Source organism: Scaptodrosophila lebanonensis, unplaced genomic scaffold (genome assembly GCF_003285725.1).
Source record: "Scaptodrosophila lebanonensis strain 11010-0011.00,11010-0021.00 unplaced genomic scaffold, SlebRS2 tig00000096-arrow-pilon, whole genome shotgun sequence".
Classification (NCBI taxonomy): Eukaryota; Metazoa; Arthropoda; class Insecta; order Diptera; family Drosophilidae; genus Scaptodrosophila; species Scaptodrosophila lebanonensis.
Genome location: NW_022060567.1, coordinates 1 through 27,831, shown reverse-complemented (window position 1 = coordinate 27,831; position 27,831 = coordinate 1). Strand labels below are relative to the sequence as shown.

Here is a 27,831-nt window from a genome sequence, read left to right as displayed (position 1 = left end):
AAACATGGTTAAAATGTTTATCTTTATTCAGAGTGGGTCTTAAAAAAGGGTGTTTTTAGATAAGTAAATCTCTTATTTTTACAAATTTATAGCATTGTGTGTAGATGTATAAAATAAATAATATTGAAAACAATACAATATCTTTTAATATTTCTCTTTAGCCGTTGGAATTTATCAAAAAATAAGTGCAATATGTAAAAATATAAATAACACAATGTTAAAACAAAACTAAAAACGCAACCAATCCTAAAATACACAATAAAAGCAACTCGACCGATCATTTTGGAATATACTGTACGTCTAAATGTTCAGCGCCATGTTACAAGTATCGCAGTTACTATCACAACAACAACGCCATCGAGGGACAGAGCAACAATGCAGACGACGACGGCGTCAGCAACAAAAGCAACAACAGAAACAAATTATGATTCTTCTTACAATTTTTACAATATTCTGGCCTCAGGTGAGTGTACTTATCGCTGAATTACTCATTTACCCACTGAGCGTATGAAGGGAGAAAGAATGTGTGAGAGAGAGCATGTTTATCTTTCTGCGCTTTTTTTTTTTGTACTTAGTTTAAGCTTACTGTTTATCGCAACAATATTATCGGAACAAAAACTATGCCTACAAAAACAATGTTGTGCTTAGTTGGAAATACTTATGCATAAATAGGGTTAAAGCATTGCCGGCTACAGTAATACCTTCCTACATACAAACTTAATTGTTCGCTAGTATGGAATGTTGGTGCTTGTATTGAAAACCAATTTGCAAAAACATAATGAAATTATTTAAAACAAATATTTACTTCATTTACTTAAGTATGAAATATGTTATTGCTCTAAAACTTGCTGTTTTTAAATTCAGTTTAAAAAGCGTTTTTATTCAATTTTCTAAGGCATACTGCAATCTTATTGTTTATTGCACATATAGAACATAGTATGTATGTGTATTATAAACACAGATGTAGGTAGAATTTAAGTATTTCATTTTCTAATAATTTCTAAATAAAGCTAGGCTTAGGGGATATTTTCTAATGGTCTATCTAATAGTAAAATTGGAGATCAAGTGATACGAAGCTCTAAATACCTAAATACTCAAGCTTCTTAGTATAATTTTGTTGTATTGTTGAGAAGTATTATATTTATTTTTCGATTTCTTCTTTTTCAATTTCAATTTCGATTTCTTAAGAGAGTTGATCTTTAAGTTGGGTTAGTTCTGTAAATAACAGAAGATCAACTCTCTTGATACTTGTCAATAAATAGGTCTTCGCCGCCCCCTGATATTCCCCTTAGAGACATTGCACTGTAATTGTTATTGAGTTACCAAGCCTGGGAGCACTTTCTTTGTTAACGACGCGGCACTTACGGGGCCCAGCATTTAGGGCGCATTTCTAATTACGTATTTTGTCAATGATAATTATTTTTATCGCTGACTAACGCAGACAAATTACACATAGATACAAGAGTGGATGAGTGTCGACAAATAAGTGAGGGTGGGATTTCGTTTCGTAATTGCGTCTAAGCTTTACAATTTTTAGTCAAGCCTAGCTGTTTGGATTATAGTTTGTACATACAGCAGTACTTTCTACCGACTCCGTACATTTTATGTCATCCCCGATTTCTTAATGCATTAAGACAATTGTATACTGTATTTACGCCCTCTCTCCATGCCCCATTCCCCATTCCCCATACCCCATGCCTTAGCCCACCACAATCTGTTTGGCCGCAATTTATCTGTCGACATGATCTTTGGCGTTTACAACTGTTTTGGGGTTTCCCAAAATAGCGCAACGGACTTACAGACGAAAGCCATCAATTTGAATACGTATAATATGTACTTAGCTTGTTCGACCGGTTTTCGCCAATTTTTGTTTTCTTATTATTTTTTAACAATTGAAAAACAACAATTGCCATTCACAAAGTGTGTGTGTGTGTGTGTGTGTGTGTGTGTGATAGATGGGAAGAGAGATAAAGCATTTGATGAACGATTTAATATGACTTTGTGCCACAAATCACAAACCACACTTAATAATAATTATAATATTAGGTAGAACGCCATCGACGCTGAAATACCCTGTACTCCGGCCAGGTCGGTCTTTAAATAAGTTGTCTTACAAGCGATCAGAAGACATATTTCTCCTATAAAGGGGTCATAAATGCTTCATTATATTCTCTCTATATAGCCTTCTTTTTTATTAGAGAGATATATTTCAGATCAGTGTAAAACCTGTCGTTACATCTTGAACATAAAACTAATATACTCATTTGACTCTAAACATACAAATCACGTGCCTAGTCTAGAATTTTACCAATTAAACGTTCCTTGAAAACGTCGTGTTAAACGAAATCGCGTTAAACGAGCCATGTATTTTCATACAAAATGAGGGGTTACGTTCCTAGACTTCGAAAAATGCATACACAAATATTATAATGTTTAAATTTATTAGTTTCAAAACATAAAAAGGTTTATTCAAATGGCAAAAGTTTTAAAAAGTAAAAAGAGAACACATATGTATTAAAATAAAATGGAAATTCATTTGGTGGCATTTATAATCAGAGCAGTTTTCGTAATCAACATTTTTTTTTATATTTTGCGTGGCAAAAAATCAGTAATTTTCGACTGTTTAGTGGCTCTTAAAGCTTTATAGCAGCTCTCCTATTCTTTTGCTGCCATGTAGAAAATGCCATTTGTATAATTTACTAATTTACTTTGTACCATTTTATTTCATTCAACGGTTAAACCATTTCACTTATCACAAGAATTTAATCTTACTATGTGCGCGTCTGAAGCAATAAAGTTTTGCTCACCTTAGCAAATATTTACATATGTATGGACATAGGAGTATGCACTCATTCTTACTCTGATGGTGTAGAAAGTGGGACTTCCCTTTTTCTACACACATCTCATGTGTGGTGATACATACTATACCCAAAGATAATCATGCAATAATCGACAAAATAAAAAAATCGATTTTGTCCATCGCGTTAGAACAAGGTATTTCACCGCGTTAAAAGAGAAAAGGTAGCAATTTTGCAATCGCGTTAGACCGAGTTAGCATTAAAAGAGTTTGCGTTAAGCGAGGACTAGGTGTATACTTAGACTATATCTCTGGATGTTTGTATATATTCAAATACGCAATATCTTCAAAGTCTCGAAACTGACAGCCATTTCGGGTAATTAATGACTATCTGCGTCGTCTCTGTATTTATGTACGAGTATTAATAATGATGAATAATTTGTAGCTTTTGATATAAATCCCTTAGTTTTTGCTGATTGTTGGCAAACAATTACGAAAAATGTAAATTGCGCGGCTGTATATTTTACTATTTGAATATTTGAATGGGGTACAATTATTTATACCCTGTAACCAACGCGTAAAAGGTATTCTAGTTTAGCACTAATGTTTGTAATCCAGAGAAGGAAGCGTAGCCGACCCTCAAAGTATATAAATTCTTGTTAAGCGAGAAGGTATTGTCATGCCGTCTGTCTGTGTGAGCGCAAGAATCTCGAAAGGTATAACAGCTAGAATAACCCAGCATGGTATTCAGATTCTCCAAGGTTCGAGAAAGGACAAGGTTGTGTTCCCGCTTCCCTGGTATTCGTGATTTCTTCACAACTTCCGTAATTCGTTGAGTTTTTCTACTCAAATTGGTCAATTGGAAAGTAATAATAGCCATCTTTGCCTATGCTCTATAAAGTTGGAGGGTATTAACGAGTTAGGCCTGCTCGCAATAGATGTGTCGATACAAGGAAAACAATTAAAAATATAAATCGTGGATATTCACAGCACTTTAGATAATCCATCTAGTCGTCAGTGGTGTGGGTTTTAGCCAAAATCTGAATCTTCTGTCGAAGCTTGCGTCTGCTCTTCTCATCACGTTCAAGCCATATCCATTCTAAGTACTGTGCTGAAAATCGAACGTAGGAATTTGGAAATATGTATTTCTGTTAAATGATTTCTGAATAAGGTCTGCAAATATGTCCCCTTTGCTATTTATGTTTGTCACTTCATGTTTTGCATAGTTTCTAAAGTTAGCAAGATATTAGAATTGTGCGAAATCCATTGGTCCAGAAAGAAAGCTCAATTTTTGACTCGAAACACATTCTTGCCTTCCAGTCAGTGGTGTTAGGCGATTAATCGCCTTTCGGCCAAAATTCCCAAATAGTCGTATGCACATTTCTAACTATTGATTCCTTATCAGCGGCATCCCAAGCTCTTGAATGTACATATTTACATTCGACGTTTTTCATTTCATGGTTTTCTGTAAAATATTTATTGCTGCTTTTGTTTTTGCAAATTACTTTTTACGAAAACCGGTTTCAATTTGCATTGTTATTTACAAAAACAACAATATTGTGACGCGCGTAATAAAAGACAGCAGAACAGCAGACCCCAAGGTTCTGCGGCCCCTGCTGATTCTTTTTAACCCATTCCCACCTAAGTACGCTTAAGTGTACATTTGCGTAAGTAAACTGAGCTGGGATAATGATTCAGTTTTTTGTTCGATATGAAGATATGCAAATCGGGCTGTTTGCTAACAGTGCCGAATAGTTCAGGCAATTGCAATAAGGTAACATTTTCTGATAATACTTTCTAATAGTTATATTAGTCTTATTGTCTGCTGATCTCGAATTAAATAGAGGTGTAACCATTTTCGTAAAACGGCATATCTAAGAGGCGCTACCTTTAGAATTAATACGAACTATGGGCCTCTATATATTTTTCAAATAATAAGAGTAGTTTAATGTGCTTTTAAATTTGTTTTTGATAGAGTTTATTTAAGAGAAACATTTAGAACAGATCAAAAGAAGTGAAGCACTTTTGAATTACTTATCGACAACAAAACAGCTTATTCTTCAAAGGATGCCAACTCTTAATTTTAATAATAAGTGCAGCCTATGTCCTTAATTGATGTAGACCTGCTTTTGTATAAAGAAACCTTCAAACTCCACCCTCCATTAGGGGATGTCGCAGAGAATTAAAAACAAACTATCAAATCGAGTGAAGATGTACTTCGAATTACTTAATAATAGTTACGATAATAATCAAATAATCTGAATAATCCAATTCCGCTTGCATACTTGTATAATAAGACCTTTTAAATTTTCAATTAGTTATATAAACTACGCGATTATAGAAATGTTCGAATATTCGTCTCAATGCAAGCAGTACTGGGGAGAACGGGTTAATACATGTCATACCTCGCATTTCTTATTATTTTCTTTAATTTTTATTTATTTTGTTTTTCGATAAGCCATAAAAATGCCACTGCCCGGCCGCTCACAGCAGAATGGGAATGTTTATGAATACATAAGTTTTTGTTTTTACAACACATTCATACGCAATATATATGTACGTATGTATGCATGTGTATATAAATATATAATGTATCAACTGGCTTCTCAGACGATTTTATTTTATTTTGTTTACGCATCCGCTCACGTGCCTCAGCGACCTTATCTTCATGCAACGTCAACTAAGCCGGATCATTACGTGCCCGGCTTATCTGCAGTGCGCACCAAATAATTAGGCATTAGTTTGAACTTGGCAGAGACTGCCTACATACAAGTATGTATGTATATGTATGTATGTATATGTACATGCACATTGCATATGTGTCTGTGTCGATGACATCATCCACTATTAGCCATGCCAAATGTTTTTGTCAATCAAGTGAAGGCTTTGTAACTCGATGCCATTGGCGCCGTATTGGATTGCATAAGAAACAGCAAAATCGTCTTTCGGTGACCAAATTGGGCTTAAGAGAGCAGATTACAGATTTTACACATTTTTTTCTTCTCAAACACCAGCGAAAGCTGGGCTTTTGATAGACTTTTCAGTAGCTAAGTGAATGTCTGGGCTAGAGAAGGGCGTGGGACACTAACTTTTCAAATATAATATTGCAAGTTGCTTCCTAAAGTTAACAGCACTGTTTAAAAATAAAACCCCACCGATCTCTTTTTGTTGTTGTTTTCTTGCTTTTTGGTACAAAAATACTACAAAAACACGACCCCAGTCCAGCTCTAGTCGGAGCCTCTCCCCAGTTAGGCTCATCTCATCGAAACGGGCTTATTTGTTCATTTCGGATCAAGACAGCAAATAAGCTAACGACCCAATGCGGGCTCTGTGGTGATGTGCTGGTCTCGTGGCGACAACGTCTTTTTCCAGCAGCTTGATTAATACAAAGCTGCGATCAAACTCAATTAATACAATTTCGTGCATCGCAATTAACCCCGAAGCTAATGACCCCGCCCTACAAAAGCAACCGACAAAATCCTTTAACGAACTTTAAGTTTCAAGTGCGTGCGAAGTGCTAGAAATTAATTGTCAATGACAGGGAGAATCCACCCAGACCCACACCATACCCTTATGCATGCCTTTCAGCATTCTTGATTTAGCACTTACAGAGTGAACGGGCATATTAGTTTTGTGTACTTATATTACATAGAACAAAAAAACAAATATCATAGCTCCATATACCAAGAGCTGATTCGATGATGTCTTTAAAAAGGTAGAGAAACGATCGCACTCCATATAATACGTAATCTGTTGGTCAGCATCGAAATTTGTACTTAATGTTGGAGCAAGAGTATTTCACAGTCGACTGATAGCGATCTCTTCATCTAATTTTTTGTGTGCGTTATGTTTCAGAACTTATTCTTCTTTTATGTATTTTCGGATCACACTCATGCACTCCATGAACTTGTTGCTCCAATTTTGTTTAATTGAATTGCAACTTGAGGCTGTTTGGAGCTCATTTTTCTAGGTGTATCTGCAGCGGCCTGGCATTTAAAGGGCTCAGTAAGCACACACACATGCTCATATATACATACATATATACTTATATATAGTACTTATAAACATAGTCCACTTTTGTTCATTCTCCGCCCGTGCGGAGTCTAAGGTGCAGTGCTGTGACTAATTTATGGGTAATGCGGTAGAAATACTCGATGCATTGATGGCATTTATATACTTGTATATATAAGAAGAGGGTATAGTATCAGCTTGAGTTCTGTATGCATTTGCACTCAAATTACAATTCGATTCGACGCACTATGTAAATAAATGCGCGACTCTCTCAGAGATTTCAACGGTTGCATATCACAGGATTTCTGCTGTCGTTCAATTTTGAAGTAAGTAAACATTATTTGTGCTTTGTTGAGGGATTTCATTCCTATTTGTCTTTTATATATTGCATGCAACAATGCAATTGCGAGCATTTATGCAATGATTCCTATGTCACACCCGAGTATACAAGTATATGTATAGTCAGCTGATTTTGATTGACACTTGCTGGTCCGCCTTGAATTTTGCAGAAAAAGTGTACTGACGGCTTTAAAGATATGCTCGGACAAATTGAACCAGATCTATTCGTTTATATTTAAAATGGCGTGTTCTACACTGACAAGTTAGGGTTAAGGTCGCCAAAATTCCCCAATATTCCTCAATACATCCCCCCTTGGCCAAAGGGCGACAGGAGCCTAACAACTCTGCTGCTCGGTTCTACCGAGCACGCCGAGACAATACCCTACTCAAAATAAAGGTATCAGCCACTGAGACCCCGATACTCTTATTAGGGGGCCGGTCTTAATGGGAAGACTTGGAAACGTTCGAAAAACAAATGGCTCGGCAAATTATTTGTCTTCAGGCTTAAAAAAAAATTTTTTTTAAGGCTTCTACAAGAACTTTCCATCTAACTCTATTTCTAGCCGCCTGTCGAGCTGTCTAGGGATAATTCCTGAAGGGTGGTCCGCCGTCAGGTTGTCTGCTTCCTTGCTGATTCCAGTCTAGCGCCATCCTTACAATGCTGTGTGGGCCTTGCCTCAGAGTCCTAACGTTCTATTGTCCGATTCTTGTCCGTTTTGAAGTGGAGAATTTGGGATTAATTTGTCTTGTAGTATTAGTTTCAGTAATCATCTAATTGTCCATCGAACTGGTGGTTGGCCAGCTGCGACTTATCTCAGTGGTGGGGTGTCGTCTTCAGACTTTTTATTTACGGAAAATAGCAAGCAATATTTAATTATCTTGACTTACTCTAAATATTTTTCAATGAAACCAACGTCTTTTCCTAATAATTAGTTTTTAGCTAGTTAGTGGGTTCCTGGAAAGCCTCAGCTCCTTGGAAACTCCCCGCTCAATAGCCTGATAAGAAAACGTCGTGAGCGGCCGACGCTTTCAAAGCACTTCCCTGAATTTGTGTTACATTTTACAAATGTTAACAAAATGTTTGTACTATTCGTAAACGTAACGTTTTCCGTCTGCAGTAGCACTGACATTTATAAAAAGAAGAAAAACAATAAAGATAAAATACCTTCGCCACCTTCCGCAGCGCGGACTGAGCTTTTAGGTGTAGATATATAATTAGTCATAGTGGAGTAAGTTTGTTCAACTTTGAAGTGCTTCGGTCACTCTACCTTGTCTATTGCTATTGAGGTCTTTGTGATATTTTGGCCATTATTTGTCATTCAAGAATAATGACGCGCGCACAAAAATAAAACACACACACACACACATAGCTTATCTGCGGAACCCATTCATAAGTTTATGAATGCCAATCTGTTCTTGATAAGACGTGACGATAGGTTTAATTGTTAGTTGTATACAGACGATTTCGGTGTTAATGTTTACGATGGCTAACTGCTACTTGTTTGCTACTTTAAATAGTATGTATCTGTTTGAGAAGCGCAGAGAAGGGCTCCGAAATTCAAATTGCTTCGATCTAAACAGAACTTGCTTGCTACTTTAATAATATCTGCTTGAGAAGCGCAGAGAAGGGCTTCCAAAATTCAAATTGCTTCGATCTAAACAGAACAGAAACTTTATAGAGCTAAGAAGCATGGCTAAATCTATTGGGTTCGATGTTATCTCTCCATATGTTTAAATCTTTCAAACACAAACGTACAAAAAAGCACATATGTACGATTATACTCGTGGTATGTTTTTGGCCAAGCGCTAGTTTTAGCGATCAACTAATCAAGTCTGTCTGCACAACAAGTGGGTCATTGTACATTGGCTTACAGACAGGCGGACAGACAGTCGGGCAGACAGAGAGAGAGAGAGAGAGAGAGAGAGAGAGAGAGAGAGAAATTCAGGCCAGTTTGCGGTGATGTGGCATTTTATCTTAAGCTATCAATTAACTTTTTACACGCACTTTTTCGTCATATCCCATTCCTTTCCCTCCAGCATAAAAGCAAACTTGATTCGGGTCTCAGATTTCTTCAATTGCCGCACTCCGACAGCGAAGTTTGTTGTCCATTTCTCGTGCCTCCAATCCCCCTTTTTGGCTCAAGGCCTCACGTGGCCACCACTTTGAAATTGTTGCACAAAAAATGATGTCGCATGCATATTGTATTTCTGTATAATATTTTTTAATGAGCCTTTAAGATTGCAGATAATTGTTCAAAAGCTATCTGAGTTGTCACACAGCTCTAATATTTGATTGAGCAACAAAATTAGCGTCGACCATTATATAGCATGCCTCCAAAAGTCCTTAAATATAGTAGTGTAGTATTGTTTCTGGAATTGATTTGTGCTCTGATCTATTCATGAATAGATGTATAGAATCGTTATCATAAGTATATAAGAGGTAGTATATAGTAGATGTGTATATAAGTTTGCATTACTCTTATAAGTATATGTGTATGAGAATAGAATATCTGAATATAGGTTATATTCTCTTGCAATTCAAGCTATGCATCATTCTATTAGAGCTAGTAGACCAGTAGGCCAGTTCCATTGTTTTCGATAATAGTATCTCATCTGGCTGGGAATCTACTCAAAGGCTATTTAGCTGCTATTCTTCTGGTTTCTCATCACGGCCACAAATTTGCTAGATATTTTGCTATAAATAATGATGAAACGGAAAATCGGTATATACTATAATTTAAAATTTCTTTCAAAATATAATACAATCTGTATAATTTATTGAGAATGTCAAATAATAAATCGAGCTACTTAAATTATACAGGTATAAAAATTTACATTTGAACTTAATACACAACTATTAAATTTTAGATATATTTATCAGATTTTAAAAACTGGCTTATTATAATTATACCCTGTACCCGTAGGGTAAAAAGGGTATATTAGGTTTGTGCAAAGTATGTAACATGCAGAAGGAAGCATCTCCGACCCCATAAAGTATATATAATCTGAATCAGCATGACGAGAGAAATCGATCTAGACATGTCCGTCCGTCCGTCCGTCCGTCTGGATGAACGCAAGGATCTCAGAAACTATAAAAGCTAGAATGACCAATGTTGGCATCCAGATTCTCCTAGATCCGAGAAAGGACGAGTTTATTTTTTTTTTTTTTAATTTCGCTCTTCTTCTTCCTCTTTTTGCTGCTGCTTTGGGCGCATATAACTCAGTGACGACTTGCTCGACTGTAGCGTTCTCTCTTGTTTTATTATATAGTAGGAAAAATTAGGTCTTAGTTAGTATTATATGCATTATTATTATATTTTCTAAATACAAGTTTATAACAATTATTAATAACCTAAATTTAAATTTAAGTAAAGTTCCAAAAATATCAGGGAAAACCATTTTTATACCCTGTACCCAAAGGGTACAAGGGTATATTAGATTAGTGCGAGTGCACATGGAACACATAGAAGGAGGCTTGGTAGACCCCACAAAGTATATATATTCTTGATCAGCATGACAAGCCGAGTCGATATAGCCATGTCCGTCTGTCCGTCTGTCTGTCTGTATGAACGCAAGGATCTCCGAAAGTATAAGAGCTAGAATAACCAAACTTGGTATACAGGTTCTCTGAGACCGAGAAAGGACGAGTTTGTTCATTTTTTCTGATCCACCCCCCCACTCCCCCCCTATTAACGATTTTCTATAACTCCCGTAATTCTTGGAATTTTGAACTAAAATTTGGTAGTCACATTAGGTTAGTAATTATATAACCGTATACCAAGTCTCATTATGATAAAATGATCGGAAAGAAAGTTATAGCCATATAACCAGGCTCAATGCACACATACATACATATGTACAAGTACACAAACACGCATAGACACGATTCTGATGTAATTGTAAATGTATATATGCATGCATGGAATATTTTATATTTAATTAGTTAATATTTAGTTAATTAATTAAATTAATTTAGTTAATTAAATTAATTAAATTAATTAATTAATTTAATTACTTTTTTGTGGGGGTGGTACAGGGTATTTAAGAGTTGAGCCTGCTCGACTTTAGCATTCCTTTCTTGTTTTACTTCTCACTTACTGCAGTTCTGTTTTTTTCACCGCCACTGTATTTGTATGTAGGCCTCGGCTCAGTTTTTTTTTGGCAACTCTGCGGCGCTAAATACATGTGAGTATGTTTGCATGTACATACATACATTTTTAGTACTATATGTTTGTTTGTATGTATGTACATATGTGAGTACGTATGCTTAATGCATGTTAAATGCATTAATATCGAGTAAAGCCAGCAAAGCAAATTGTGCATCGAACTGGGCCAACATGCCAGATTGGCTAGTTAACAACAGCAGCTTTAAAACAACAACAACAAAGTATGTAGTAATATTTATACTAAATACCGCAAAAAAATGCGAACAAAACATTGTTGACTTTGGTCAAAACAAGGCGCACTTAAGTTACAATTACTCAGCTACCAACAATTTACCAATGTACATACATACATATGTACATACGTACATACATACATACGTACATATGTAGGTAGGTATGTACTCGAATTTTTATTGCGTGTATACATATTTATTGAACGAAAATTGACTAAATACAATCGCAGCAAATATAAAAGTTAAAAAATATTTTAGCGGCTGGCATAACTTGTGCCAACTAACTGGTTTTAACCGGCTGTCACATACACACATATGCATACATATTTATATACATATGTACATACATATGTACGTGAATACGCACACACATAAGTAATTAGCAGAAACCTACAACGTTTTATAAATAATAATAATAACAGCAACACTAACCGCACTTTTGCACCACAAACTGCTTCTACACCCGCCCCCACCTGCCCCCACCTGTTGCCGCACCGTCGCACTCACTACCACACTCGCCTGCCTACCTGCCTGACTTTTTGTTGTTGTTGTAAATTTTATATTTTATTTCATTCTTTTTTTTTTTGCCAGCTTGCTGCAAATTTGTTCGTTTGTGATTTTAATTTGAGTTTATTTTGTTTACTCTGCAGCCAAATGGTGAACGGGTATTTTTAAAAACTTTTGGAGTATGTAACACCATCACTCTATAGTGTTGGTTTGTTATGTGGGAAAGTATTACAGCTAGAGATCCGAAACTTCGAGCTTACAAAACTTACTGCTGCTTTCAAAATTCTTTCAGCTTTCACTTTCAAAACTGATCGGTCCTTGGCTATGATAGATCAAAGAATTTTATACTCATATGGAATATACAGCAGTTGTACTCCAAATACTTCAAATTGGGTTCGAATTAGGCTCAGAGCTACACTTCAAAGGGTTTTCTTTATGGTGTTGGATTGAAAAGCAAAATTAGAGTTTTTTTAATTAGCAGAAGTAGTTAAAAAAGAGTGTGGATTTTTTATTTTTGTGTGTCTAGCAAATTATTATGATGTACAGTATAGATTTCCAAAACACTTTTGAATGATTTAGAAATCTAGAAAAGTATGAAAATCAGAAATACAAAATTACAAAGACGTATGAGTGATGCCATTTCAAAAGAGTCCATGCGCGGACATTATTTGTAATTTTATTTGTAATCTCTATCCTAGCGTTACAAGTATTTGGTTTAAATTAGTACGCTAGTCACAAAATATTTAGATCTATATCAATATACCTTAACAATATGTACATATCATATAATTTAATCTAAATACATTCAATTTAATCATATTCTCATTTGTTCTATTTATTAATTTATAGTACAATATTTAAAAGTTACATATTTGGTTATATATACATTTAAATTTAAGGTTTTTTATTTTTGGTTCTTTTTTATTGTTATTACTTGTACTCGAAAGTGTGCTTGAATACTAATTCTAAAATGCGTTTCACTACTGATTATTTTTAAGGTATGGGGTAATCAACAATTTTGGGGCCAAACTAGCCTATAAAGCGGGTCTATTTCATTGACATTTATGAGTAAAAGTATGCGTCTATACAATATATAATTGAAATCTTAAAAGTTATTAAATAATACAAACACACTTGTAATTCATTTTCTGGTAAGTTGAGGTCTGGAAGACACATAAAACGCTTGCTTGATTGTTTGAATGATTTTAGTTTAATGTATTTATTTCCCAGACTTGCTGAAGGGTATTTGGAAGTGTAACATTTTCAATTTAATGTTCCCTGCACTCCAGTTCTTCCCATCTTTCCCTCCCTACGTTTTCGTGTTGTTTTTTTTTTTCGCATACACTTTGTGGCTAATGCTCGAAAAAGTTGTGTTTAATTTTTTAATTATTACAAATTAAACATTTGTCGTCAGCAGAAAACCTGCTAAAAGGCACATCACAAACGTACGCGTTTCGTGGTACGGGGAAGCAAAAACAAAACCAAAATCAAAATCAAAACCAAACAACGAAGCACAGTAGAATCTACCAAATGGAAATATTCCAGAGCGCACAAAAACATATTTATACCTCGTGTGTGTGAGTGTGTGTGAGTATGTGTGTGTGTGTGCAATTGTGTGCATTTTCTTGCTGCAATTTTCATATAAATGAACGTTATCATTATCATTACCATTACCATTATCATCATTAACATTTTCATTATTATGACAATGGGACAGGGGCGCAGCCTTGCTAGCTGCTGTCCAATTGCCAAGCCCGTGCTTCCCCCCCCCACAGGCAAGCCAGTCCGCAAAATTAATTGCAATAATTTGAGCTGCACTTGTCACCGAAATGAACGAGCAAGGTCGTTCGCGTATCGCTGGTTCTCATGGCTCCCAGCCCTCCTCCTATCCACAGTCGTCCCCCTCTTCGGCATGCATGACGATGCATTTGCATATCAACTGCAGTCTGCAGCCTACATAGTACATACATACATACTTGTATGTACATATATACTTACGATATAGTGTGTCACAAGCTGCCCCGCTTACCGAACTTTAAGCTGAATCCGAAACTGAATGTTGTTGCAACACTTTTGCGCCAAATTATCAAATCAACAAATTATGATAGGCAACAAAAAGTGAAAGGCAACAAAGCAGCGATCGTGCTACATACATGTGTTTGTATGTGTGCGCACATATATACCTACACACGCACACACTCGCACATGCCCGTATTTATTTATGCATAAAAGAAATGTCAGTCTTCATTTCTCTCGAGTCTCCCTCTCTCTCTCTCTCTCTCTATCTGTCGCTCTTATAACAGGTCGCAGCCTAATCATGGAAATAAAATTTGTTTCTTCGCAATAGCAGATGCCCCCTAGGGGCCGTAGGGGCCGTAAGCTGCGCTGAAACAATAAATTAGCAGCGATTAATTTAATTTTCATAATTATTATAATCCAGTATAAACACAAAAGCACCATAAGCCCCATATACTCGTACAAACAAGCGACATACATATGGGGAAAGGTACAAATAATGTGCGACCTGTTCCCATTTTATTGCTCAGCATGCTGATGAAATAATCATTTTATACACTTTTCATACTAATTCTTTAGTTAATTAAAGGTGTTAATTTAATAACATTCCGAAATATAGTACCATATACGTGTATAATTTTTTTTGTTTTTAACTTTGAAAACAGCTTAGATTGGGTAGAGATTACATTCAGGGTCAAAACCTCCTTAAGAATTAAGTTATTAGCATAAATCTTGGCACATGTGATAATCCGAAATTGGAAGAAACTTTAAAGTGTATTTTTTTGGATCTCAATGAATCTAGATGTTATAGCCAGAAATCTGTTGTGGTGGACGTAGCAGAACTTGCATCCCAAATATACTTACGGAGATACTCGCGTTCATACACATAGACAGACATGTTAAATAATTTAAATGATCCTAATTTTGTAAATAGTTTATAGGAAGGATGATAACAATTCCAGAAGAATCGTTTTGTGTGGCCTACACAGTGATGTTACGACAAAGTTTTGAACAATTGACAGCACGGTCGATTGTTATTATTTTGGTTTAAATTTCATTCAAGTCTTTAGTTTGACAACTCTCAAACTCATAACAACAAAAATAATAAAAAAAAAACTGGAAGCTAGTTTCAGGAAGTTAGCTCAGAATTTCCGACTATGCGTTAGAGAACCTCAGTAGGGATTAGTTTAAGTGCCAAGGCGGTACGTTCAAAAATGTTCCGAACGTTCGGACGATGATCGTCCAGTATGGCAGTGTGAAATTTGGATTTAGGGGGATTTCAAGTATATACATATGATGAGATAAACGAAATGAGTCATTACCATATTTGTAGATATCAACACTGTTTACTGTGAACAAATATTATATTTAGCACAATTACTAGATCATATTCTTAGCTACCAAATTAATATGGGTTGCTGATTCCTAAGAAATGCTAATTTGGATATTCATGACATCTTTTAAAAATACAATCAAATGCAAATACAAAAAGTAACTCAAAGCTACTACTACTTGAGGCCATCAGACTTGTTAACTATTTATCAAATAATGAGGACGCAGAAATCGGGATAAATTGGCATCTCATTGTTGCGTGATGAGTGGCACCCAAAAGCATGGGGAAAATATTGGAGCTACAAATTAGCGATTGTAATACGCGAAAAAGTTTAAATCAGGCTATAAAATTATTTGTATTTATTAAGATTATACGTATTTTAAAAATATTACAATATATAACACAGTATTCAAATGAGAATGTTTGAAGGTGTAGGGGAAAAGGAAAGTCAGAACAAGTTATATTTATTATTTGTTGTTTTAATCATATCGAGTACTCTTTGCTTAGTCATTTTTGCAATTAATATTAATTTTCAATAATTGCTCACTGCTGTAAAGGTTCTTTTGGTGAATAATGGAAAAACTACCAGCACTCTACCGCTGCCACCTGCTATTATATGTGTTCTCTATTCAAATAAGCAATATTGTGGCATCATTTAAGTACCCGAAACCACCCACACTTCCACACATATATTACTTACATACTATACTATACTATACTATACTATACTATACATAATTCACAAATGTGAGCACAATAATTTCCTCAGGCCTTATTCAACTTCCGCTTTTCCAGCAATTCCGCCAGTAGGTGCTGTTGTTGTTCGCAGTTTCGCATGTGACATGCAAACAATCGCAACAAAAACAACTTAATTATCACCAACAAAAACAACAATAACAACAATTATAATAACAACAACAACAAAACAGCAATATAGATCTACCACTTTTCACATTTTTTGATCAAATTCAAAAATTATAGGCAGGGTAGGTGCGAATATTTTTATTTAGCTGCCTTCCCTCTAAGGCCATCTATTAAATGGAGCTCGTATTGACATCGAACGAAAATAATTTAATTGTTTTAAGCATTGAATTTGTGTACTGAAATCTACATATCTATCTAATATATCGAGTAGCTGGCAGACATTCTTCCACATATACTAAGTATGTCAGATGAAATGCAGATATTGCTTGGCTTTGCGGAATCGGATTCTCAACAGAGATTGTGGTTGTATTCAAAAATAGAGCCATACAGTGCCTGATTCTTAAACACCTATGTATATACATATATACATACGTTAAAATTTGTTGTTATGAACGAACAATGAAATGCTTTATTTCCGTAGTAAACAGTAATCACTTAAGTGAAAAGTTCTTGCAATGCTACTTGCCAAAATCTTAATTTTGCAGCATGATGGATAGAAACGAGTTTCGAAACTTTATTGGAACCTGTATTGAGCAAAAGTTTAATTCATTTCAAATATGTACTACTCTACCCCAACATAATGTATCTGTCTGCATGAACACCGATAGCTTAGGGATACCAAAAATGATATTTAGATTTGTATTATCCATACGCGAAGCAAGTGTATTACGCACCATATGTATCCTTATTGTTTTATATAGCTTCTATAGTAATGATCAGTGAAAAAATTAGGAAATCTTGAACAAATTCTGTACTCCGGAGTGCCTCAGCACGATCTGCAGTTTCATCAAAAGCTGCTCATTTTATCATATGGCTGCCATAGGAACGATCGGTGCAAACATAAGTCCTGGAATTGTGTTTTTGATATGTTTTGTTAGTGCTCCCGGATACACTGATGTTTTATCAGAATCGGCTTTATAAGTATATGTATAGTATACCATATAATAATCTGTTTAAAAACCATTCTGAGTAGGTTAACTTTTTGTATTGATCACATACAAGTATATAACTCCGAACATAGTTTGGCGGGAAAAAGATTGAGTACAGGTTAATCAGTTGTTCCTTATATTTAGAAGAGACTAATGGACCTAATAGAAACTCTCATTGTTAGATTATTTATTTACAGTGTAGAATTGTGGCCAAGAAGCCAAATACACTATGAGTTGGCCGCCCTAGCTTGTTTTATTAATAGGTATATAGTATGTCTTTATTTATTGAAATTGTCTTTATAAGCTCCTCGATTTTAATGTAGAATGTAGCCATAAAATTGGAATCGTTTGGGAAAACACCTGCATTCGATTATGCAATAGCAATCGGGATTATGGGATCTGTGAGTTCCTAGCTGGCCCATTACATGTGCAGTCAACACTTGTCATTTAAATCTAATGGGAATCTAAAAACAGAAACTACAACACTGACATAAGATGTAATCACCGCGCACACTCACAGCCATCATCAAAAATAACGACTCACACGTAAACTCACTCATATTCCAAAATCATTAGTCCATAGCTGAACGAACAGTCATAGTATCCAAGTATATATACATATAGTAGGTAGGTAGCTTTACCGGCAGCCTATAATGAAGCTGTCGCCTTCTTTATTGTTTTTCTTCTTCTTCTTCTTCTTCTTCGTTTTCAATATTGTTTTACTGGTGCTGTAAGGTATGGTTGTAGGGCTATTATTATTGATATATGGCCAGCTAGCTGTTATTATTATTGCACAATATAGATTAGTGCTAGCACCTCCGTGCATGACTTTTTAACTCGTTCAGCAACCGATCGGAGTATACTTGGAGTGAAAAAAACTGAGGTACGCTTCTTCCTGTGGTTGATTGATGGGAGAAAGGTTGTTGTTCGCATGTTCGTACTATACGCCCACATGCTAATTAAAATGGCTATTGTGCATTATAACAAATATCATTGTTGTTGGGAAGACGCTCGTAGTTTAGCGTGAGGAGAATGAACAACAAATTGAAGCATAATTCACGCGGCGAGCTATTGAATAAATATACTTACTTAGGGGGTTGTCAAAATATGGCAATCACGTAGCGAACGGAGTAGGAAACGATTATACGGAACATAACAGGCAAACATTGACTATTTACCTATACCCTTCCTCGCAAAGTATACGCTTATACTATATTGCGTTGGTTTTGCTTGTTTGTAACACCTACTAGAAAATAGATATAGTAGGGCCTTGATGAGAGGAAAAGAAGCTCCGGTTCTTTTTGGCAAACTGATGAATAATATGAGTTGAGATGTCAGTTTTCCAAACAATACTGCTGTCATACAAAATATATGACTTAGAAAGAGTATTTGTGTGGACCATAAATATATATTGGAACGAAACTGAATAATGAGCATGTTGTTGTCAGTCCTAAAGATGTTGTGGCTGGACTGAAAAAAGAAACAAATTCATTCTAATACTTATCTGGATACAGTACTTGTCTGTGAAGTTGTTTTTTGTAAGGCACAAAGAAGGGCTAACAAAGCTAATTATATATTTCTCTCTCCGTCTTTCTCTTATTTATTTATAGCCCGCTCAAAGCGCCGATTTGGTCATCAATGTGCCCAATGCCAGCTCGAATGACAATGCCTTCTATCGCATTGACTATACTCCGCCATTTGGCTATCCAGAGCCAAACACAACCATACCGGCCAGGGAGATCGGTAAGGACATTAAATTCTCACGTGCTTTACCGGGCACAGAGTACAACTTTTGGCTGTACTATACAAATTCGACGCATCGAGATATGCCGACATGGACGGTCAACATAACGACAGGTGAGTGGAAGGATATTAGTAAGGGGGGGAGACTACACATTCGACTGGAATATCAAATTAGAATTTATTGAGAATTTAGCAATGGAAACCCATCTATTCACTTCCAAACAAACGAAATCCCTTTATGAAATTGAAAAGCTGAGCAGTTCATAAAACTAGTTAGTCACTCAAGAAGTTATTAAGAGTTGAGCAATTTTGCAAATTACACAAGATTTTTGTTCTTAATTTCTTACACGATCAAGCACAATTTCTAGTTCAGTTTCAGTTTTAGGTTGAATGCTAAATAGTAAACACTAGTTTAATAAAATGTTTGTAATCTGAAGAATGCAATTATTTCACTTAATTGGTATCGTAATTAAATGTAAACAATGTTTTAGATTTGTTTGCCAATGAAGGAAAATCTCAAATGTTGCGTGTTTTTTTGTAGCGTGTTAATTTTATTTTAAAATAGAATACGTTTTTCCATCAACCATAAAAATTTGCATGCAGCCAAATGTTGAGTTGAACAGTTATTTCAATATACTTATAAAGTATGCATATACTTGTAGCTGACTGTAAACAAATTCCTAAGATATTAAAAGTAAAAAAAGCACTAACTAGCTGGGATGAGGATCAAAGTAGAGAGTAATTTTAAAGTGGCTTTACAAATATTGTAGTCACTAGAATAGACATTTCCCTGATATAAGTGTTGTATCTATAAAATGTAGTCATCAATTTAATTCTAATGAATCGAGGCTACAGTAATCCATTAATATATGTATATATATTGCAATCGTGTATATATGTGTATATATGTAGGTTTTTCTGATGACTGGAAAACCCCACTGTGATTGGTGCTAGCACCCGAATAGCTCATATAAGAGAGTGTTTTAGTGCAATTTGGAGAAAATTATTTCGGTGATTCCTGGATTTTTCAGCAGGAATAATGCACATCTCACCAGAGCTTTTTTTAGAGACTCACAAATTCCCGTTTTAGAATGGCCAGCACGCAGCCTGGACTTAAATCCAATAGAAAATCTTTGGGGAATCTTATCTCAACGGGTTTATGCCAACGGAAGGCAGTTTGGAACTCTAAAAGAGTTAAAAGATGCCATAATGGGGAATGGGAAAAATTGGACATTCAAATGCTCCAAAACTTGGTCAATTCAATGCCAGGGCGAATAATTAAGGTGTTAAACAACAACGGGTGTTCCATTTAGAATATATTCATAGTTTAAAATTCTTTGTTTTACTCATTTTCAGTTTTAAGATACAAATAATGAAATTGTCCCAGTTAATTATTTCGTTTGAAAATATTTTGTTTAATTTTTTTAATATATTTTCTTAAGTTTTATTTGTTTTATTTTAGTTGAAGTCTATTCATAATTTTATTAAGTTTAAGCAGTAATTTGTTTCATGAAAATAAATTGAACGGTTGAGTTGTTATACTCTAAAACGTAGTGTCCCAGTTAATTATCGCGCACCTTATATAAGCAACAATAATTCTAATTTGTAAGCCTCAACTTTTCCTCTTGGGTTTTCCACGACATTTTTTGCTTCATATTCACACTCCACTGTGAACTTAGTATTAGATAAACCAATCAGAGTTATCTGCTAAGGAACTACAATCACGAAGTGGAAGTAAGAATGTAGTTCAGTTCAAGTGTTCGTAGAAATCCAATAGTCCATTGCCAATGAATTGCGATCGTACTGGCTCGCTGCTCACCTCAAAGAGCTCTTTCGTATCGGACTCATGCATCATGACCGCTCCAGGGTTGACAATGTGGAGTGAGATAAGCGGCAGAACTCTTGCTTCAAGGTCTGTTCCGAAGACATTGACACTTTGATAGCTCTCAGCCTCTTGCTGTGTGGGATTCTGTACGATGACCCAACGGAACCATCCAAAATTGATGGGCGCGACGAAAGTCCCTAGCATTATGCCAGCAGTACGCTGATCGCCTCGGAAGGTATCCAAGCCCAGCGGCTAGAACGCTTTCATTCGAAATAATCGTCAGAGCATTTATACATCAGAATACATTATAGGTACACAGAGATATCTTAGATTATCAGTTTCTTAATTGCATACTACATGTTATTTAACGTTTACGTTTAATTCGAAACTTTGGACATTTCTGTAACTGTTGATCTATTTCAGCGCCCGATCCGCCGGCCAATCTAAGCGTGCAACTACGCTCCAGCAAGAGTGCCTTCATAACCTGGAAGCCGCCGACGACTGGTCGCTACTCCAGTTTCAAAATAAAGGTGCTGGGCTTAACAGAGCCACCACATAATGAATATAATCGTAGCTATACGATTGGTGGGAATGAGACGCTGCAACTATCGGCCAAAGAGCTGACGCCGGGGGGCACTTATCAGGTGCAGGCGTACACTGTCTACCAGGGCAAGGAGTCAGTGGCTTATACGAGCCGAAACTTCACGACAAGTAAGTCGCGCGCAGGAATGCGTAATCCCAACCGCAGGTGCAACTTCTAGCTTATGGTGCTGGGGCTGGCAAATCTAAAATCTCTGACTAACAAACTCTACTTCTCTCTCACAAACACATACACAAATTCAATTACGCACGCATGCGCCCTCAGTTGGGCGCCGCAAATAGAGGTACTAGAGGTAATCTTAAGAACTCTCGTATTCTTTGTAGTCTGCTTTAATAAAAACAGCAATAAATACAGTGGCTCGTCTTTATTTATTTCCTGTAAATCGACTAACTACAGAATAACCTACTTACCTCCTCGCCTTCCCCTTCCCTTTACTAACACACGCGAAATGCACATACGCCTCTAGAATCGAGCCAAATACATATGTACATACAATTGTGTCAAGGAATCGAACCAATGTCATCCTCTTTATATCGAAACGTATACTTAAAGATCCATTTAAAATATGATTCGAAAACTAAAGAGTCCCTCAAGGAAAAGATACCATTTATTCGCGCCACTGCATTCAATATTTGACTTAATGAATTTAATTGATTAAATTCTGGTTGGATTCCCTGACTCGTACATCTTTGCATTGTTACATTTGATTCATGCTAATCCAAGACCCAACCGCCCGCATGCTTCATCCGTACAGAGCCCAACACGCCCGGCAAGTTCATCGTGTGGTTCCGCAACGAGACCACGCTGCTGGTGCTGTGGCAGCCACCTTATCCGGCCGGAATTTACACGCACTACAAGGTATCCATCACGCCAGATGATGCCATCGAGAGTGTGCTCTATGTGGAGCGCGAAGGTGAGCCGCCTGGTCCAGCACAGGCTGCGTTTAAAGGTCTGGTGCCTGGACGAGCCTACAACATATCGGTGCAGACGGTATCTGAGGATGAGACATCAGTGCCGACTACTGCGCGATATCTTACCGTGCCAGAGAGACCGCTGAACGTGACCTTCGACCCACAGTATACGACCACATCTACTTTTCGTGTACAGTGGGAGTCACCTAAAACATACAGCGAGTACGATAGCTTCCAAGTATCGCTGTCCAGCTCACTGCGTCCTTTTCATGTCCCCCGAACCGATGCCCCCTACGTCTATTTTGACTATCCTGAGTTTTTGGAGTCGGGGAAAACGTACACCGTGGTGGTAAAGACGATATCGGACAGTGTGAACTCGTGGCCGGCCTCAGCTTTAGTGACGCTGCGTCCGCGGCCAGTGCGTAGCCTCCGTGGCTTCCTAGATGACCATAGTAATGCCGTACATATCTACTGGGAGCCAGCGGAAACTGGAAAGCAGGACGGCTATCATATCAGGTAGGTCACAATGCTGACTATCACTTGAAGCTACTTTAATCTGTTCACCCTCAGTTATCATGAGAAGAGCAACGAGACGGAGCCAACGCCTACCGTATTGCATACCGATCAGACTGAGTACAAGCTGGAGAAGCTTCTGCCTGGGCGTCGCTACCGCATTGCCGTGCAGGCCGTTTCCAATGGTATGACCTCGAATGCCACCTACATTACCAAGGATACGCGGCCGGCGGCGCCCATCATACAGGAGCTGCGCAGCATTCCGCTCGGCCTCAACATTAGTTGGAAGAGTGATGTGACATCACAACAGGATCGCTATGAAGTGCACTATCAGCGGAATGGGACCACTGAGGAGCGCACCATTACCACAAATCAAACGAATCTGGTCATTAGATATCTGCACGCGGGCTCAGGCTACGAAATCAAGGTCTATGCCATCAGTCACGACATGCGCAGCGAGCCGCATTCATACTTCCAAGCTGTCTGTGAGTATAAAAAATATATATTTTGCCCTTCTTCAAGCTTCTCCAAGCTTCTAGAGTTATGAGTAAAGGACATCTGGCACGTTATTGCTTGTCTTCAATAAGCGACTATAAATAGGTGTACATATACTTTTATTTATATTTTTTTTAGTTCCCAAGCCGCCGCGCAATCTGACGTTACGCACCGTAAACACCAATTTGGTGATGCTACATTGGTTGCCGCCGGAGGGCAGCGACTTCAGCGAGTACATTGTGCGCTATCGCACAAATAAGTCACCTTGGCAGCGTTTGGTCAATGTGCACGAGAGCCATGCCCGCATCGAGGACATGCACTATGGCGAACGCTATCTGGTTCAGGTCAATACAGTGAGCTTTGGAGTGGAAAGTCCCGCGCCCCTGGAACTGAACGTAACGATGCCGCCGCAGCCGGTATCTAATGTGGTGCCACTCGTTGATTCTCGAAACCTGACGTTGGAGTGGCCGCGTCCGGATGGTCATGTGGACTACTATACCATTAAATGGTGGCCCACCGATGCCCAACAGCTGGCACAGTACAAAAATGTTACTGACCTGGCAGACCGTAGGTAGAGCCAGAACAATGTCTTGATCGCCACTCTAACCCGTGTTCTAATTACCATTTCCAGAGAACTCGTCTAGTGTGCGCATCTTCGTCCACGATCTGGACCCGGGAAAGCAATACAAGTTTGAGGTGCAGGCCAGCTCAAATGGCATACGCTCGGGCATCACACATCTCTCCACGCGCACCATGCCCATCATTCAGTCGGATGTGCTTATCTCGAATGCCGAGAACGAGGAGCAGGGAAACAGCATCACGCTCTCCTACACGCCCACACCGGGAACAACGACACGCTTCGACATCTATCGCTTCTCGCTGGGTGATGAGCAAATCAAGGACAAGGAGAAGCTGGCTAATGACACAGATCGCAAGGTCACATTTACGGGCCTAACGCCGGGCCGCCTGTACAACATAACCGTTTGGACGGTAAGCGGCGGCGTAGCCAGTCTGCCCATACAGCGGCTTTATCGTCTGTATCCGTTGCCAATAAAGTCTCTGGAAGCACTGCACATAGGAGCAAACGAGATTACACTGCACTGGATCGCACCGGACGGCGAGTACACGGATTTTGAACTTCAGTATCTCAGTGCCGATGATCAATTATTGCAGAATGCCACCACACAGATGCAGCTGACGCTGCAACAACTGCAACCGTATCACAACTACACTTTCACGGTAGTGGTACGCTCAGGAACATCGTCGACTCTGCTGCGCAGCAGTTCACCCATATCGGCCAGCTACGAGACGATGCAGGCGCCACCCGGACGCGTGGAGTACTTCCAGCCGTACGACGTGCAGCCGGGCGAAATAACATTCGAGTGGTTGATGCTGCGACGGGAGGAGCACGGCCCCATTGAATACTTTGCTGTCACATATCAGAATGCGTACGATATGGCCGATGTGGGAAGCTATGAGTTTGGGCCTCAGGACACTCAAGGGCGCATTGGTGGCCTCGTTCCGGGCAACACCTACATCTTTCGCATACAGGCCAAGTCGGCTCTGGGCTTTGGCCTAGAGCGCGAGCATCGGCAGCAGATGCCGATACAGGCACCACCACCACCAGACTCGCGCGTCACACCGATCGAGATGAGTCGCAGCTCCTCGACCATACAGGTACGCTTTCGACAGAACTATTTTTCGAATGCCCATGGAGTGGTGCGCCACTACACGATCATTGTGGCCGAGGATGTGGGCAAAAATGCCTCGGGCTTAGAGATGCCCAGTTGGCAGGATGTGCAGGCCTATACAGTTTGGCTGCCGTATCAGGCAGTGGAGCCGTTCAATCCGTTCACCAATCGCACCGTCGAGGACTTCACCATTGGCAGTGCCAACTGCGAGAAGCACCAACCAGGCTACTGCAATGGTCCCCTGAAAGCGGGCACCACATATCGCATAAAGGTGCGGGCCTTCACCGACGAGGACAAGTTCACGGACACAGCCTATAGCGAATCCATAACCACCGATCGTAATGATGTGGTATGGGTAGCTTCCGCAGTATTTGTATTCCTGTGCATCGCCTGCATTGTGTCTGTGGTCGGATGTTTCCGCTATCGCTGCAATCGCATACGCTGCGCTGCCAAAGTAGCCCGCATCAACGATGAGTTGGCACTGCCCGAGGGATATATTACGCCCAATCGACCTATTCATATCAAGGACTTTCCGGAGCACTATCGCATCATGAGCGCTGACTCCGACTTCCGGTTCAGCGAGGAGTTCGAAGAGCTGAAGCATGTGGGACGCGATCAGTCCTGTAGTTTTGCAGATTTGCCTTGCAATCGGCCCAAGAATCGCTTCACCAATGTCCTGCCATACGATCACTCCCGATTTAAGCTACAACCTGTTGATGATGATGATGGCTCCGATTATATCAATGCCAACTATATGCCAGGTCACAACTCCCCGCGTGAGTTCATTGTTACCCAGGGTCCGCTGCACTCGACGCGCGAGGAGTTCTGGCGCATGTGTTGGGAAAGCAGCTCGCGTGCCATTGTGATGTTGACGCGATGCTTCGAAAAGGGGCGTGAAAAATGTGATCAGTACTGGCCGGTGGATCGTGTGCCCATCTTCCATGGCGACATTAAGGTGCAACTCATCACCGATACGCATTTCCAGGACTGGACCATATCAGAGTTCATGGTCTCTAGGGTAAGCTCCACGACTGGACATGGCTCTAACCGTTTTATCACTATCTTAAATCGCTTAAGCAGATTATATGAGCAATTCAATTAATAGTAATCTTAAATGTTAAACAAGTTCATATATGTATGTAGCTCCTGTGGGAACCAAATCGGTGCACCAAAGTTGATTTAAGTTGAGGGACTCTAGCAGAGAAATTGGCAGGTACTCGGGAGTACTGCTGGTGTGTCTTAAGCGTTCCACACGATCCTTTTATTTAATACTCAAGCAATTCATTCCATCATCAAGCCCATAGGGAGACTAAAACATTTTAAAGCATTTCTCTAAATCGATGTGGATATAATCATTATCTAAACTCTGCTTTGCCTATTTTCCACAGAATTGCGAGTCACGCATTATAAGGCATTTCCATTTTACCACCTGGCCGGACTTTGGGGTGCCCGAGCCGCCGGCCTCGCTTGTTCGGTTCGTGCGAGCGTTTCGGGAGGTCATCGGCACCGACATGCGACCCATCATTGTGCACTGCAGTGCGGGTGTTGGACGCTCGGGCACCTTCATTGCACTCGATCGGATATTGCAGCACATCAACAAGTCGGACTATGTGGACATCTTTGGCATTGTGTTTGCCATGCGCAAGGGTAGCTACAAGAAATCAACGCAATCACATATGTTTAATTTAATGCCGTCATTTCCTATACTAACTATATCCTCCATTGCCTCTATTTTGCGCTTCTGTAGAGCGAGTGTTCATGGTTCAGACGGAGCAACAATATGTGTGCATACATCAGTGCCTGCTGGCGGTTCTTGAGGGCACGGACCATATACTGGCTGATTCGCATGAGCTGCATGGGAACGATGGCTATGAGGGTGAGTAGAAAGCTTGAAGACTTCCTTTTTTTTTTTGTTGATGCCTACAAGGATGTTGCCGTCGCCTTTCCTTCAGAACTTCCGCTATTTAAATCATCTTTTTGACTAACCAAACCACACAAGAACAAAACAAACAACAGCAACAACAACATAGCTACAAAAAGAACAAGAACAACATCACACAAGTCTGTGGTACAAAGTGTTGAGATATGCGCTGGCCGAATGCTTTTTACTAACTTCTCATTATGTTTCTATTTAAATACAAGTATCGAAGTTTTTAAATTAAATCATTCTGTATTTATTTTGGCTGCGGCTCGAATTTGTTATTATTTAACCAACAAATTATTATTTGTTGTAACTAACATTTAATGAATTTCCCTTTATTTTTCCATTTTCATACATTTACCGAACTGTTAATCACACACACACACCCACACAAACGCACGCACACTGCCTAACCCCACATACGAAACAAACACACCCACACACCCACATATACACACACACACACACACACACAAACCCGCCGATCGCTCTTCATTCAATCAACATCAAATCTCAAACTGAACAACAAAATCAATTCAGTGACAAAAATTTACTTAGAGCGCCCCCAATTCATGGCGCCCAGCATAGCGCGTGCCTTAGTCGCGGAGCTCGAACTGGAACTGGATGATGATGATGAAGTCAGCGATTGCGTATCCAGATCCGAAGGTGTTGCGGAAGTGGAAGCTGACGAGAACGAGAACGAGAACGATAACGATAACGACGATGATGATCAGCAGCCTTTGACATTATCGGCGGTTAATGAGACGACGATGACGACGACTGCCACTACCATACCGCTATCCAGACGTAGCAGCAGCAGCAGCAGCAGTAGTAGTGGTAGGAGCAGCAGTAGCAGCAGCAACAACAACACAACAA

General features: G+C 38.7%; 1 protein-coding gene across 1 annotated transcript; it reads left to right on the top strand.

Annotated features, from left to right (window-relative positions):
• Window positions 1–237: 237 nt before the first annotated feature.
• LOC115627708 (tyrosine-protein phosphatase 10D) lies at window positions 238–27,141 on the top strand. Its single transcript, XM_030523456.1, has 9 exons — window positions 238–463; window positions 18,866–19,112; window positions 21,247–21,534; window positions 22,179–22,851; window positions 22,906–23,333; window positions 23,482–23,910; window positions 23,975–26,052; window positions 26,423–26,681; window positions 26,782–27,141. Exons 1-9 carry the CDS (start codon window positions 305–307, stop codon window positions 26,916–26,918), a joined length of 4,698 nt encoding a protein of 1,565 aa, XP_030379316.1. The 5' UTR covers window positions 238–304; the 3' UTR covers window positions 26,919–27,141.
• The last annotated feature ends 690 nt before the right edge of the window (window positions 27,142–27,831 follow it).